The 15,763-nt window shown below is 35.2% G+C and overlaps 1 protein-coding gene across 6 annotated transcripts in view; it reads left to right on the top strand.

Moving 5' to 3' along the window:
- RBFOX1 (RNA binding fox-1 homolog 1) overlaps positions 1-15,763 on the top strand; it is a 1,343,363-nt gene that overhangs the window by 1,235,521 nt on the left and 92,079 nt on the right. For all 6 annotated transcript variants that reach the window (XM_050906339.1, XM_050906343.1, XM_050906345.1 and 3 more), the window contains 2 exons: positions 7,889-8,032; positions 10,881-10,934. In XM_050906339.1, coding sequence (XP_050762296.1) covers positions 7,889-8,032; positions 10,881-10,934 — 198 coding nt within the window. The remainder of the gene's footprint in view (positions 1-7,888; positions 8,033-10,880; positions 10,935-15,763) is intronic.

Genomic DNA, 15,763 nt, shown 5'->3' with positions numbered 1-15,763 from the left:
AACTTGCAGCATAACTGGCACTTCTCATTTTTCATTTGTCCTGGTTTTGGATGGGATAGAGTTAACTTTCTTCTTAGTAGCTGGTACAGTGCTGTGTTTTGGATTTAGTGTGAGAATGATGTTGATAACACACTGATGTTTTAGTTGTTGCTAAGTAGCGCTTATCCTAAGCCAAGGCCTTTTCAGTTCCCCATGCTCTGCCAGCAAGCAGGTGTGCAAGGAGCTGGGAGGGAGCACAGCCAGGGCAGCTGACCCGAACTGGCCAAAGGGATATTTCATACCATGGAACGTCATGCCCAGTATATAAATGGGGGGGAGTTGGCCAGGAGGGGCAGATTGCTGCTTGGGCATCGGTCAGCGGGTGGTGAGCAATTGCATCGTGCATCACTGGGGTTTGTTGTTTTTTTTTTTTTCCTTTTTTTTCCCCCTCTTCTTTTTTTTTGTTATACTCCTTTTCATTACTACTATTATTATTATAATATTTCATTATTGTTATTGTTAGTATTACATTTTACTTTAGTTATTAAACTGTTCTTATCTCAACCCACAAGTTTTACTTTTTTTTCGATTCTCCTCCCCATCCCACTGGGAGAGGGAAGGAGCGAGCGAGCGGCTGCACGGTGCTTAGTTGCTGGCTGGGGTTAAACCACGACATCATTGCATTTAACCTTCTCTCACTGAAAACAGAAGAATTGGTAATAGTGACAGTTGCAGAAGAACTAGGCTGGCCAACATAAGTATACTGTGTTTTTAATTGAGTTTAAGAACTTGACTTCACTGTGAAGTCTTTTAAGAACTTGAGTGAAGTCTTTTAAAGAATATAAGATTTCTGTTTCTAGAACTGAGTTAAGGAGACAAAAAAATTAGTGTTTTAGTAAAGATAAAGAATTTCTTTACAAAACAATACATTTTATTTTAACTGTCCTGATGATGGTTTTGGTTAAAAAGTATACCATATATTTATACTGAAAGTATCTTATATGAAATAAAAAATCATTTTCTGAAACATCCTCTTTGATTTGGGTTTGCTTACCTATAAGAACAGTTTCAATTTTAATTTATTCTAACACCTAAGCCTTCAGTAGCTCACTGAAGTAAAGGGAGTTCATCTCAGTTTATTTCTGCGTGTGTGAGAATTTGGTCTTCTATTTCTGTATTCTGTATTTATAACTTTCATTATAAGTTTGAAGACTGCCATATATTAAGATTCTTTAATATTTTATAATTGCAAATATGTGGTGGAATAGGAACCAGAAAGCAGTCTATGTGATTTGACCAGAAATGGCAAGGGGTATGACAGCCCTAGGCAGTGATATACTGAAAGAGAGAGAAGAGCAAATCAGTAAAAACAAATTCCTGTAAAATATGTATAAATATCGAAGACAACGGAGACTCAAAAGAAAAGTTTTATATCAGATGTAACTTGCATTAGCTTCGGTAACAATGTTTTCTGAATGTAGACTCATGAAGGCTTTTCTTTTCTGTGTCATTTTTTCCTGAGTATATTTCGAACTGGCAGAGGATTACTTCAGATATTGTAATGAAACATCATCTACAAGGGCATCTGATTTTAGTGCTAGTTTTCTTAAAATCTTTGTTATTATCATTTACACCTCCACACACTTCTAGAAGCTGATTTGATAATTTCAGTGATAAATATTAATGTGATTCCATACTTAGGCACTATTATGAGCATATCTATTTCATTTAAATTGGCTAGCTGAAGAAGTCGGTTTCACGATGTTTGTTTCTCTGAGGGGGTAGATATATATCCTCATTTTTTGTGTTAAGTAGTTTCTCTTCAATATTTATGAGATGATAACAATGCAAAACATAATTTTTATTAAAATGGAGATATGTATGTATTGAATAAGATTGGACAAAGGTCAAGAGAATAGTGAACTATAAAGAGAACTATCAAAGAATAATAATAGCATGACACAGGGTCTTAAGATAGAGAGGAATATTTATTCTCTGAAATGATAAATTAAAATTGACATATGAAGACATATTTCTGGGTAGAGATGTAGGCATGCCTCACATGATTTTCTCTGAATGTTGTCCATACCTAAATTAAATTTCATCAAGATTAAACTTGTTTAGCTGATATATATTGATTGAGTTAGAAATTATTATGGAAAATTAAGCATCAGTTCTCTATGAAGTGCCTGCAAATGCAACCAACAGTTATTAAAGGATTCAAGTTTCAGCAACTTATTTTAACATTTATGGCATAAAATGGTGCTGGAAACTTGCAATCGTGTGCAGTTGTGTATTAATAAATATCAATAGCAAGTGTTTCTTACATAAATGAGATTTTGTAGCAGTGTCTGTCATTTTATAGTCAATAGGATGCCAAAGTTTTCATCCTGTGGTTCCCTCCAGGCAATACTCATCAATAATCTGCTAAAATATGTAACTGTTTATTAGGTTTTTTAAATTAGAAATACGTTCTCAGTGGAACCAGAAAAAAAGTCATACAGCAAATTGGTGGAAATGACCTTTCAGTGAAGATGACAAATGACATCTTAAACCTCAGAGCTACAAACTAACCTGATACAGTGCTGACTGACATGCATAGGAAAAAAGCCAATCTGTAGTAATTTTCAAGGGTGCTGAGAACCTGCAGTTACCATTGATTTCTTATAGCACTAAGGGTCTGTATTGCCAGTGCTTTCAGCTCCCAGTGCCTTCGTAGCTTTACTTCTTGGTTTACCTGTTTAGAAAAACAGCTTTTTTTAAAATTATTTGAACTGTCACACACTGGATTTTCTTTTTCAATAGCTTTAACAGTTATGTAGCATGATGTAGGGTTCTAGAAATGTTTAGGAATTTTACAGTCTCATAGAAATTCCATACCTCAGGCTTTGTAAATGGAAGCAGTCTGTTTTGGGGTATTTACTGATGCCCTGTTATAAACAGTGTACCGTGTCCACACCTGCTGTGTATGTTGTGACCACACTGGACCACATTCTACTCACATGATGCTGTTGTGACAAATTATGTCACAACAGAAGGGCATAAAGTGCCATAAAAAAATCAAAATTGTATTGAAAATTCATACCTGCAAAAACTATATGCTGTTGAAAATAAAGTTGTGAATCTTGATTAGGAAGAGCAGACAACAAAGGAATTGTTCCCTTGTAATTTAAGGGGGTGCCTTATCCAAGGTCACAATTGTAGAAGGAGAGACACCCTTAAAGGCCTCTGGATTACTGTTAGAGGAAAAAAGGACCTCTTTGTTCTGAAAATTATCATAGACATCCAACTGGTAAGATTCAGTGGATGCGATCTTTAGTAGGCAACTGGAGGTACAGTACTGAACTCATGAATAACAGGGATTTCAGGTGATCTGATGCTTCCTGCAGCCAGACTGTCAATTGAGATTGCTATTGGAATGTGCTGGTGACAAGTTCTGCGACTGAATGTACAAAAGGCAACCAGGAGAGAGGTTCTTCTGGGAGGGGATTCGAGCCGGGAGGGAGAAACTGATAGTTAATGCCAGGCTAGAGAGAATCTTTGAGAGTCAATATGAAATGCAGTCTTGGGAAGAAGGGTAAGAGAACCTTTCTTCTTTGCATGATTCCTCACTGTAGAAATCAGCCTCAGCCAGGTGATTATTACAATAATTTTCCAACTGTCAGAAGAAGTCAGTCTCAAAGAGGGAAGAAACCAATTAAAGAATATTCAGGTAAGTTAGGTGTGGTGGGGTTTTTTTTTCACTTAACTGTTTCTAATTAGCTCCATTCCAAGGTATTTAAAGATTAAACTGATAATATTTTGGAGCCATTAGTGTCTGTCTCTGTTACCTTGTGGAGAATGAGTAGAGGTACTGGAGAAATGGAGTAGAGTAGACGTAATGCCGGTTTTTAAAGAGGAGGGAGAGAGAAGTGTTGGTTATATAGACTAAAGGGATGTGCTGTCATCAGCATTTCAGTCCTGGGAAAATACTGGAACAAGTAAATGCACACTGCTTTTTTAACACCTGAAAGTACAAGAAGAACAGTCGTCAGCATGGATTTGTCAAAAAGATACAGTCTTTTACTTCTACAGTGGCCTTGTGGACAAAGGAAAACCTTGAATGTTACATTTCGCTTTTCATAAGACTTTGACACTTTCACACAAGACATGCTTTTAAGCAAGCTGTGAAATATGGTAAACATGCAACCACAATAGGCTGGGTGGAAAACTAGAAACTGTGTTTAAGAGGTAGCTCACTATCAAAATGAGATTTATTAAAAGGAGTTCTGCAGGGATTTGTGGTGACTCAGTGTTTTTCAGTATTTTCATTAATGATCTGAATGATGGAATAGAGTGTATACTTATTAAATTTGCAACAATACCAAGCTGGGAAGGACTGCAAGTACATCGTAGGACAGGATTAGAATTCAAAATAATCTTGATAAATTGTAGGTATTGTCTGGAAAAATAAGATGCTATTCAAAAACATCAAATGCAAGGTGTTTACACAGCAATAACAAACTGCACAAATACAGCATGAAAAATCACTGGTTAGAAAGCAGTTCCATAAACAAGATTATAATGGATTACAAGTTGTATATGAATTTACATTGCCAACTTCTATAGGAAAAAAACCCAGTACACACACAAGGAAAAGCAAGGACTACCAGACAGCAGATCATTCCAGTGGTAAAAGGTGTTGAATAGTTGGTTTATGAATTGTGATGTCTTCACAAAGTTAAATTCATGACTTTTTGATACGTGAAGGTAATTCTGATACAGCTTTGTACTCAAAAAATTAGGTCATACGTGAAAAAACACACAGACTATGCTCCCTTTTATGTAATTTCTGTTTAATGATAGAGCTGAGGGGGGTTATTATTTATTTGTTTTGCATAAAGCATACTAATTTGCTTGACTGAGTCAGGAGAGGGTATTGAAAGAGACCAATCCCATAACAGATCAGGACTTGCACTGATTGCATAGAAGACTGCAGGGGTGTAGCGAGGCTAATGTCATATACTAACTTCAATTAATTTTTAAAGAAATATCAAGCACCGGTCTTTAGATCCTCTAGCAATGAAAATATTCACTTGAAATGTATTATTTATGTGTAAGGTAAATTGCATTCTAGCTCTTTGAGTCCACGGGGCTTTGAAACTTGCCTTTCTGGGATTTTGCAAAATCCAGCCTGTCCTCTGTCCTATGTGTATTTTACCTCCTTGGTGTTACCTGGAAATTTTTGTGTAAGCTTCACATTCCAATTTCAATTTGCAGTTATCCTTCTCCAGATCTCCTAGGCACATCCATAGATTTCTAGATGATAATATGCTTTGTAAAGAGACTGTTATATTGTCAAGCCTTTTAATACATTTTAAATGGTTTAGCTCTGTTAATTCTGCCACGGACTTCTTTAAGGGTATTTACAGGTATGAATCTTTGATGATATTTTCGGTCCTCACTGCCCAAACTCTGAGACATTCTTTGCTGAAACTGTAAATTTCAGGCTTCTGTGAATAAAAGTGGTAAAATCAAAAAGAAATACCCAGGAAATAACAGTACCTGGATTTACCCACTTCACCCGTAATTTGTAGCTCCTTCATTTTAGCATCATCTTCAGAAACCTCACTGGCTTTTTGTTGGCAATATATCTATTCAGCTTCTTGGTATGGAAGTTGCTCCTAATGTTTTAGTATGCTAATAGTGCATGGTTCAACCCTCTTACTCCTTGTTGCTCATCATTTATATTAATACAATGAACAGAAATTACTTTTTCCTATTTGCATTTATACAGTACACTGATTATATAATTTCTTCCTGGGGCACCCTTTGTTCCTGAAGCTAAACAGCACCTTCAGAATTCTTTAATTCTCTTCAGATTAATCTTATTGACCTTAAATTCTTCCAGAGTGTTATATTTCAAGAGTTTCCAGTCCCTCATCCCCCCACCTGCTCTCATATACCAAATTTCCTTCATATTTCTCTCCTTTTAAGGCCTGAAGGTAGACAGTAATCTCTGTGGTGTCTATGGATGGAATAGTTGCCTAAAATCTAAATTTTGAATTTTTGAGTTGGTTTTAGGTAGCAAGAGATTAGCATGGAACGTGTTTTTGTCTCTTAACAGCTGTATAGCATGTCTAGTTTTTAAATCACTAGAAATTTGTCAAGATGAACTGTTTAGTTTGTGGGACCCTGCCTGTGAGTTCCGGGAGTAGCAGATGAAGAGATGTGGTGGCACTGACTCAGTTTTAGGTTTACACTTGAGCTGTTCCCAGTTCCTTTCTTGGATCACTTGATAATCCTTCATTAGTGCACACAAAAGTTTGTATTTGGGTATGAGTATCATCATATCCCATGAAATCTAGACACTGCTGATGAACTGATGCTTCTGCAGAAATGAAAAGGACCTTTATTTGTAAAGTGTTCTTAGCACAGAAGTATAGGCAATACAGGAAACTGTAGATGTTTGTACTTCGAATTTGAGAACATTTGCATTTACTGGGGCAGATGATGTTGAATTTAACTTGCCAGAATTAAATTTATATGTAGTTACTGCGGATGTAAATGATGTATTCTGTTTGAGTTCTTTTGCTTCCTCCTTAACAGGCTTAGTGGTACTAAAACTGTGTGGTAAGGTTTATTTTATTTAACCATTTTTGTTTTGCTTAAACTGTTGTCCCTTAAAAGAAATTTGATGGTAGCAGGAAATGGGAGATTTCTTCATTTATTTTTTTTTTAATGAAAAAATTCAGAAAGACAAGCTGAACTGTAACATTAGAACACAAGAGAAAAATGAATACTTGGAAGATGAATATGGTCAGAAGGAAGAGGAAGGACGGAGAAAATAGAGTGACGGTTGTAAGATGATCCTTGTAGTTTCATTCAACTATTTTCTTTCCTCTTCTTCCAAATCCCCTCTACCAGTGCAAAAGAAAATAACTATGCTGTTTTTACATAACTATGCAAAATCTTTTTCTAGTGAATGTGTGCTGTACACGCAGTGATTAATTAGGTACTGTATGATATAATTAAAGAACACAGATGAGAAATTTCTATAATATACCGAGAGACCAGCATTGGTTAGTTTTACTTTTTGGATGAAGGACATTGTTTTTTCCTAATCTTTCTAGGGGTTTATTATCCTGTTTGTGTGTTAAATTGTAATACACAGCAATGTCCTTCAATTATAAAATAGCATTTTAAAACTAGGGAACAGTATCCCTGTAAGAAGTACCATGATACGATCGTATTTTGGTGAGAAAATCTGTAAAACTTTGTTTCCGGGTCTCACTTTTATGCTAGGCAACCTTCACCACTGACTATAGTTCTGTTTCCTTTCACGACTCAAGGCCTTTTCCATAATGGTGACCATTTATCTAGACAAAATGACCCTCTAGTGCCCATCAGCACTGCTTATGAAATGGCAACTAGGATGTGATGTGTTACCTACCTCCTGTGTAGGAGTCCCAGTGGCCTCTGAATGAAAGTACTAATCTTATTTGAAACTGTACAGCTTGCTTCTGCAAGTAGGCTGTTCTTTGGACATGGAGATTCAGCTTCTTCCGTTGGCAAACACTGATGAAGTTGAAGGGATTTCAACAGTCTTATAATATAGGGAGACATATTTATTCATTATTTAAAAATAGCTAAGAAAATCAACAAATAATAATCTCCTTCATATTCTCCAGTTTATTCCAAATACATGTTAAAAATATCACTGAAAACGTATACTGTTGAGACAGATACAGAAATGGACTTGATTTTCGTGTATTTCAACTTCTGGTATTCTTCAGTATCTTTGAGCAGATTTAACTCATTTTTAGGTTTTGGGGTTTTTTTGAGAATTTAAGCCCACCACTTTATATTAAAAATGGCAGAAATACTTACAGTGTGCTTTACTTTACTTTGCTTTGCTTTACCCTTTTAGCAGACAGATGATGCAGCACAGACCGATGGCCAGCAACAGACACAAACTTCTGAAAACACAGAAAACAAATCACAGCCGAAACGGCTTCACGTCTCAAATATACCATTCAGATTCCGGGATCCAGATCTTAGACAAATGTTTGGTGTAAGTACTCATACTTTATTTATGCTTTTCTATATTTGCATTGCAATGGGTATTTTATATTATAGGCAACTGTGAGAGCAGTATCTCTGATTTAGGCTGTTTAACCATTTTCAGCGAAGATTCTCTTTTCATTTATTTATAACCAAACATCTGATTTGCCAGTTGCAACTGGGAAAAGAAATTCTGCTGATTCTACTGTGTGTGATACAGATGGGTGTATTCTATGTATTGTGTTGTTTTGTATTACATTCAAAAAAAGCTATCTGCATTGGCTTAAAATATTGAATGCATATATATTCCTGCTGTACGCATCTGGATTTATATGCCTGTATTTATTGATTTTGGAGAGCGTGATGTAAAATAGTCGATGCTTGACCTCATGAGGAAGGGATCCAAATCTATAGAAGTAAGACATGGGCTGAATTTAAGCAGGAAGTCCAGGAGTAGGAATCCTCACCCATCCCCACAGGTATTGTAGGTCTGTAATCTTCTAAAGTTTTTGCTAGTATTTTTCTATAAGTCTCTCAATTTTTGCTTTTGCCCAGGCCATTAGCTACCTTCAAGTGCATTGGCTGTTTCACATGTCTCATACGTGCCATCAATTCTAGGCTCATAACCGTGAGAGGTTAGGCTGGGTTTCTTCTCCCTGCTCCAAGAACTGTTAGGTTTATTTTGAAATGTCACTAAATCAAATCTAGAAATAGTACTTGATCAGCTATTAGAACCCAGCTTTTCCTTTTCCAAGTTAATACTCTTCGGTATTTGTGTTACTCTTGCTTTCTTATTTCCGACTCACTAAAACTTGATTCTCTTCTGGCTTAGTTTGTTATACAGTGCAGCATCAAGTACTTCATGGCACTATACTTCTTTCCATCTTCCATGTTCAGTTCAGATTTTTAGGTTCTTCTGATGTCTTTGTATGTGAGTTAAGACATTGTGTTTTTCAGTATTTATTTTTATGAAGTGAAGGAAACGGTCACTGGGAAAAGAATCCTGGTATAGTATTGGGAAATGAGAGTGACTGTTTTGCTGTATCTGACTTGCTACGAGTAACCTCCCCTAAATGCAGCTTACAGCTCATCAGCAAAATAGCAGAAGGCATAATAATTAACCATGTAGAGAAAAATATGCAAATTTATTTAAATTAAACAAACCACTTAAAATAGATGGATTTTATTTGAAAGTACATTAAATGAAAGAATCTTTTTTTTTTTTTTGAGGGATTGTAGTAATTTATAAGTGAATAAAAACTACATTTCTTTTCAATATTTCTAGGTCTTAGGTCTCAAAAGACTAACACTGGAGAAAGGCTAGAGTTTTCCAGCCTTAGAATGACTTGGTAACAGTAAACTTTTAGCTTCTGAACTGATAGAAAAATGAAATTTCTGCAAGTGTAAGTTGAAGTATCTGATATGGAATATGGCAACGCTGCATCATGACCATGTTATACACATAGCAGATGATCTTTTTACATGGACATAAATATATCAGAGGAGGATTGTTTAAACGTTAAGTCAGTGTCTGCTTATAGGCTAAAGTTGCAGTTAAAACATTAGATGGCCAATACAAGAACTTAAAATAAGCCAAGAGATAACAAATGATGGTTGATTTTTCATAACCGAGTTGAAACACTTTAATAAGCTAGAGAATTACAGTCCTTTCTGACCTGTAATTGTTTATTATATCTTAAAAGACTGGAGTACAGGCTCATTTCTGCAGTTCCTTGGACTCTTGTTAGATTACTCTTCATTTGCCTGCCGCTAATTCCTGCCTTTTTGTTTAATATATTGTGTCACTTATCAGTGTTAACACTGATCCATACTGCATGATAATGACATATGAAATAACAGAAATGACCCACTTATGCATTACAGTGTCACATCACAAAATGTGTCATATCAGAAAGTGTTCTAACTAAACGCTGTCTGAGTCAAACATTTATTCTCTTACTAAGACAAGTCCAATAGAGCCTTTTTCTTTGGGGTAGCAACTGTGGTCAAGTTTTGTGTATGTGAACAATGCCTAGATGATTGTGAGTGCTATTGTAAGGTCAATAGTAAAAACAGTTACTATTAATATTATAAGTGCAATTCTGAGCAGAGAAAAATCCCCAACAAGTAAGTATCCATTCTAGTTTTCCAAATTATACTCTAGTAAGAAAAGAATTGCTTAGGGAGTAACGGTTATCCCTTTTCAGCAAGGGTGGAGAGAAATCCTCACTCCTTGAAGCCAGCAACAAATCTCCCAGCTGGTTTAATCTTGTTCCTGTAAAGCAGAAGTAACCAAACTCCTTTACCTGTCCTGGAAAGCAGTTGCAAAAAGTCTTCTGAAACAAAGGTTCTTCAGAGGGAAGGATGACCACAGGGCGCCAATGTTCATGCAGCCGTTAATCATGTCTTGTTAGTGATGTTTATTACACTCCCAGCAAAGTAACCCAGTAGCATATTACATACGAAAAAAATGGTGATGGCAGCTGGACTGGATGGATCACAAGGAAGTAGCCTACTATGTGCAAAGGCAAAATAAAAAAAAAGAAATTTGGGACTTTCACTTCACTGTGATCACAGTTTAATGATGAATTTCTCTTTGTCAGGTGGTTTCACTGAACTTAAAGTTCATAAATGCATATGTGGAACGATGGTGGCAAGTGTAATGATACGTACGATTTAGTTGTAATATTGATCTGGCTCCTCTTCAGTGTGTCTTTTTTGGTGCTTGACTAGCTTTGATTTTATATTCTTTAACTTTTTAATGTGGTGCACCATTTTCTGAAACAAACATTTGTACTGTATATGATAGAAGTGTTGAAGTTATCTTATTTTCATGTAACTTTTCTATTTCTTTGCAGCAATTTGGTAAAATCTTAGATGTTGAAATTATTTTTAATGAGCGAGGCTCAAAGGTAAGCAGTTTAATTCACCCATGGATTTTTAAAATTTCTTTAAAATATTTATATGAGGAAAAGGAAACAACTGCACTGCTGTAAAAACTAATGCCTGAAATTCCATGTTAGTGAAAATGTCTTCTGAGCTGTCATTCAGTTTCCTAAGCAGCATGAAAATCATTGGACTCATTTTATGTCTTTTAAAGGGGGTAATTTTAGCTACTCCAAACTGTCACCTGTTTTATGGGAACGTTGGTTTCTGCTGTCTTTATTCTTCAAGGGTAAATATCTTGTTTATTTTATAAGATGAGTCCATACTTACCGATATTTGTAGGCAGGTTTGTATTAGTACAGGTATTTTTTTCCCCTATTGAAATGAAAGACGATAATGATACCTAATAACTATCATCTTTAGTAGTTAGCTGAGAAAATATGTGATTGTTCCAGATTATCTAAGTGCAGATGTTTTCCTCTTTAGTTAAAGCTTCAGTACACCAACCCTTTGAAAACAATCTCTTTTAACATTTATTTGATTAAAAGTTCTTATTGTATTGCAAACATTAAATTTTTCTGAAAATTACTTTGCCTTAAATGCATACTTCAATTTATTCAATATTTAAGAAATAAAGCAAGATAGAATGGCTATGACTGCATTAGCATCGTTACCTGGTGCAAAACTGTAGCCCAGTATGCTTCACCTATGATATCAGCTGCATTATATGTGTATGTCATATGCATGATATCTTTTTCCTTTTCCTGTCATGTCAGACACACTAGAATGTTTATCCACCTATGTTTCAGTCTTCCTGTAACTCTCATGTATGATTTATTATTAGCAATGGAATTCTTTTCCTGTTATAGACATACTGTAATCTGTCATTTTTTTAAAGAATCATATATCATAAATCTCTCTTAAATCAGATATATTTTAATTCTGTTAATTTTTCCCTTAATGTGTTTGTATTTATATTCTAAACTTAAAGCCACCACCTTTTTTTTTTTTTTTTAAAAAATAGAATAGCTGAAATTTCGTGGTTTATATTCCAAAATTATTCTGACATTCATTAATTAGTACCCTCGCCTGCTAGCCCAAACCCAATTGGAACATTTACCACTTTTTCAGTAAACAACCAAAATGTATGGAATTTGGTGGCTTAGAATCTCCTACTCTGGCTGAAATTTATTATCATTGAATTATGGCTGTTCAATAGTGTTTGCAAAAGATGTTGATTGTCCAGAGCGTGCTTCTGCTGGATAGTAGTATAAATTTCAAAAGACATCCCACGCTTGCCACCTCTGCTTGGTTCTGTTGAAGACGGAGTGGAACTAAGTACACATGTCATGGTGGTGGTGGTTTACACATTTGTTTAGCCGTTAAATCTTACACATGTAGGACTTTTAACCACCACGTCTGCATCGGGCTGCATAAGTTTTTTTTAAAGTATTTGGGGGATGGGGTGAGGAGGCATTTCTGAATTGAGTTTTTTTAATAGTGATCTTGCAGTAGTGAAAACATCCCAGTGCCTTGTGCTAAAAACAAGCTCCGAGAAAGGATATCATAAGGAAGAGGTTTTCCTAGGTAGGCTTGTAATGTCACTACCTCAGTTACGCACTTTGTGTTACAGACCCTAAGACTTATTCTTATTAAATACTTCTATGCTATCCAGTGCTGTGTGGGTGCATCCGAGCTGGCTCTGAGTAAGCTGCTGAAGATACTTAAAGCAGTTCTGTGATGCATCTCATTGCTTATGTATGCTGCTTCTCATCTTGTTTAGAGTTATTTCAGGTATAGCTACCTAGTATTTTGATTTGCAGAAGTACCCTTAGATTCTCTCAATTAAATAAAAAGTTTAAAAACAGGATTAGGAATAAGAGGAACCTTTTTTTTTTTTCTTTTTAATCTGATCATTTCATGTCCATTCTGTAGGATTTAAGATGCACCAGATTAAAGTCACATTCCTGGCAGTGCTTATCTATGTTTTCATAAAATCCCACTGAAACTGAAAGGACTACTAAGTGGTCTCAAACTGAGTACAGGTAAAAAAGTTTGCAGGATCAAAATTCAAATTTGTTTCTAGCTGCAGTTTGGCATAAAAGAATTCCTAGAAATTTTTTTCCCTGTTTTTGTTTATTTCTTTTCATTCCAATAATTAATGTTTAAAAAGATTCTTGCAAAAACAACAGAAGTAGGCTCATTTTCATACCATAATAATTAAGAAAAATGGAATTGCATATTCAAAAAAATAACACTGCAGCACCACCATAAAGTATAAAACAATTTTGCAAAGGGAGTCTTTCTATAAAAGAAATCCTAAAATAATACAAGTTTCATACTACAAGTATCAGTTTGTTTGGGGGCATAATAATAATTAAGATAACTTTACTAGAATTCTATGGCAACACTGATGACTTCTGAAACTCTCCTTTTTATAAGAATTGCAAGAATTTCAGTATTGTTTTGGTGTAGTTCTTTCTTACAACCTGTGTTAAATAAATGAGGCTTACCTTTGCCAATTCTTGAAGTTGTTGATTAAAGTAACATTAAAAACTGCTGGTAACTTACCTTTCTCTGCGCTTACCACTCATCTGGGAAGGACAATTTGAAATATAGCTTCCATTACTGTGCATATTTTAACGCTACTCTGCTGTTTTAACACTGAAGCTCTCCATGGGGCTGCGAATGGCTTTTGTCTCAGGCACAATGGCAAGGCTGCAAAGATACAGGAACGTCAACAAGTGCTATTTTGTTACAGTTGTAAATTAATGCTCTATACAGCTATATACTACATATATACTTTCATAAATCTGTGTGTATATGTATTAATATATATCTAGTATATATTATATTAACATATATTTCTTCAAATAAGAAGAGCTCCAAAGCACCTCCCAAATTAAAATAGAACCTTCTCACATACTAACTTAGCTATAACTAAATCATTTGACAGACTTTAAAAATAAAATGCAGAAATTTACATTACCAGTTAATAAAATACATAGTACGCTAAGCTAAAGTAGCTGTTGAAACAGCTGCATATAGAATTAATGTTAACGTGTTTGTGTAGATATTTGAATGTGTGATGTATGAATCTATGTGCTGTGATTGAGCTTCTGTGTCAGCTAGGTAAAATTAAAGATTTGCATAAATAATAAGAGCTTAGTTTAAATAGTGTTAATTATGAGAATAAGTACAACGTGAGAAATTAGAAAATTACAATGAGTGTTCTTTTCAGAATCTTTGAAGTTCCTGTCTTATCTTGGCTTGTGGCTCCACTTTATAACTTTTTCTAATTTTTTAATATAATTAGGTTTTTATCTTTCCCTTTAGTTGTTTGGAAAAAATTAACTGGTAGTGCTGTGAGCTAAGAAGACTGTTTCAAAATTTTGACTAAACAACTCCCACCAAATGTTTGCAATTCTGAAAAGAGGCAGTTGTTCAGCAAGGAGGAGAGGGGAGAACAAACAGAATTGGGGGAATTTATGCTATTGCATGGAGCTAGGCTCGTTGGATCGATGGTTCAGTGATGTTTTCTGCTGTGAAATTTTCTTAATGGCATCTTGAATTATAAGCTTGTTTTTAGAGAGCTTTTACAAGATGGGAGGAAGTAGTTGAAGAAATAAATGTTTAAAGTTGAGGATGGGTTTAGGTATAAGAAAAGCCTATGCAGGCATCTAAACCAGGGATTAGTACTGAGGAGGGGGACTTACTTTCTCTCAGCACTCCTGGTGCTTTGGGGAAAAGAGAGTTACATCCTCAGTGTCTTGTGACAAGCGAGGTCGTGGCTTTGTGCTAAAATTGTGGAGGGTAGAGTGGAGAAAATGTGTGGAATCAGGTGTTTTGAGAATGGCCTCGGCTAGAAGTGGAACTGCTGATAGAGCACTTCTGAGCTCAGGCTTCAGTGTGGCTTTAAAAGAGAAAAAAAAAACAACCAAAAAGAGCAACACACAATGTGTTTAAGCTACTTTGAAGAGGATGGAACATAAACTGCTACTCTATATAAATGTCACTTTCTATGTTATAAACTGGCATAAATAAATGTGTTCTTTGAGTAGGTAAAATAACCCAGATAACCTGTATAATGATCCTGATAGTTTCTTAACTTTTTTTATCGATTGTCAATTAATCAGTTTTGTAGTTCATAGCCATTGTTTTTCTCAATGCTTGGTGTCAGTTTTGCCTTAGTTTCATATTTGGTCTCCTTTTTGTATAAAATGTATAAATAAATGTATAAATATCTTCCCTTCCTTTTTTTTTTTTCCTTTTTTTTTTAATCAGTCACTATGTACATAATAGGTAGAACTGCAGAGAGTAAATGGGTGAATACTGGCCACAAAACTTAGCGAATGGACTGGAGAATGAAGAGACATGATGCATGGCTTATTGCTGAGGAACAGAAGAGAGGAAAGCTTTAACTTGTAGTTCGAGCTAAAGTAACAGTAAAGAAAAAGGTTGTAGTAGGACTTCAGCTATGTGCAGCAATGCCTATATATAAAGCAGCCATGTATAACTTGCAAATGTTTCTTGTTATGAAACACCAAGGATGTAGAGGCTTATTTGTTCAGATAACTTTGGGAAAGCATGCAAAGGCATTGTAGTGCTAACGTGAGAATTACTTCAAAGGGTTGATGTATGTTTCTAAAATGTTTTTTGATGTCTGATTTTTTCAAAAGTATTTGCCATTGTAAACAGTGTTTAATTTAACTGAGCACATAAAAAGAATTTTAGTAGGATTGGAAATGTTTGTTTAGCCTAACGTTATAAAGCCAAGCATTTGTCATAAGCAGTAGTTCATATTTGTCGAGTATTTTCCTGTCCCACTAACATGGGATTCTGGAGTTTTACCAGT

The sequence above is a fragment of the Gymnogyps californianus genome, chromosome 15, assembly GCF_018139145.2.
Source record: "Gymnogyps californianus isolate 813 chromosome 15, ASM1813914v2, whole genome shotgun sequence".
Taxonomy (NCBI): domain Eukaryota; kingdom Metazoa; phylum Chordata; class Aves; order Accipitriformes; family Cathartidae; genus Gymnogyps; species Gymnogyps californianus.
This window is presented reverse-complemented; position numbering and strand designations above follow the sequence as displayed.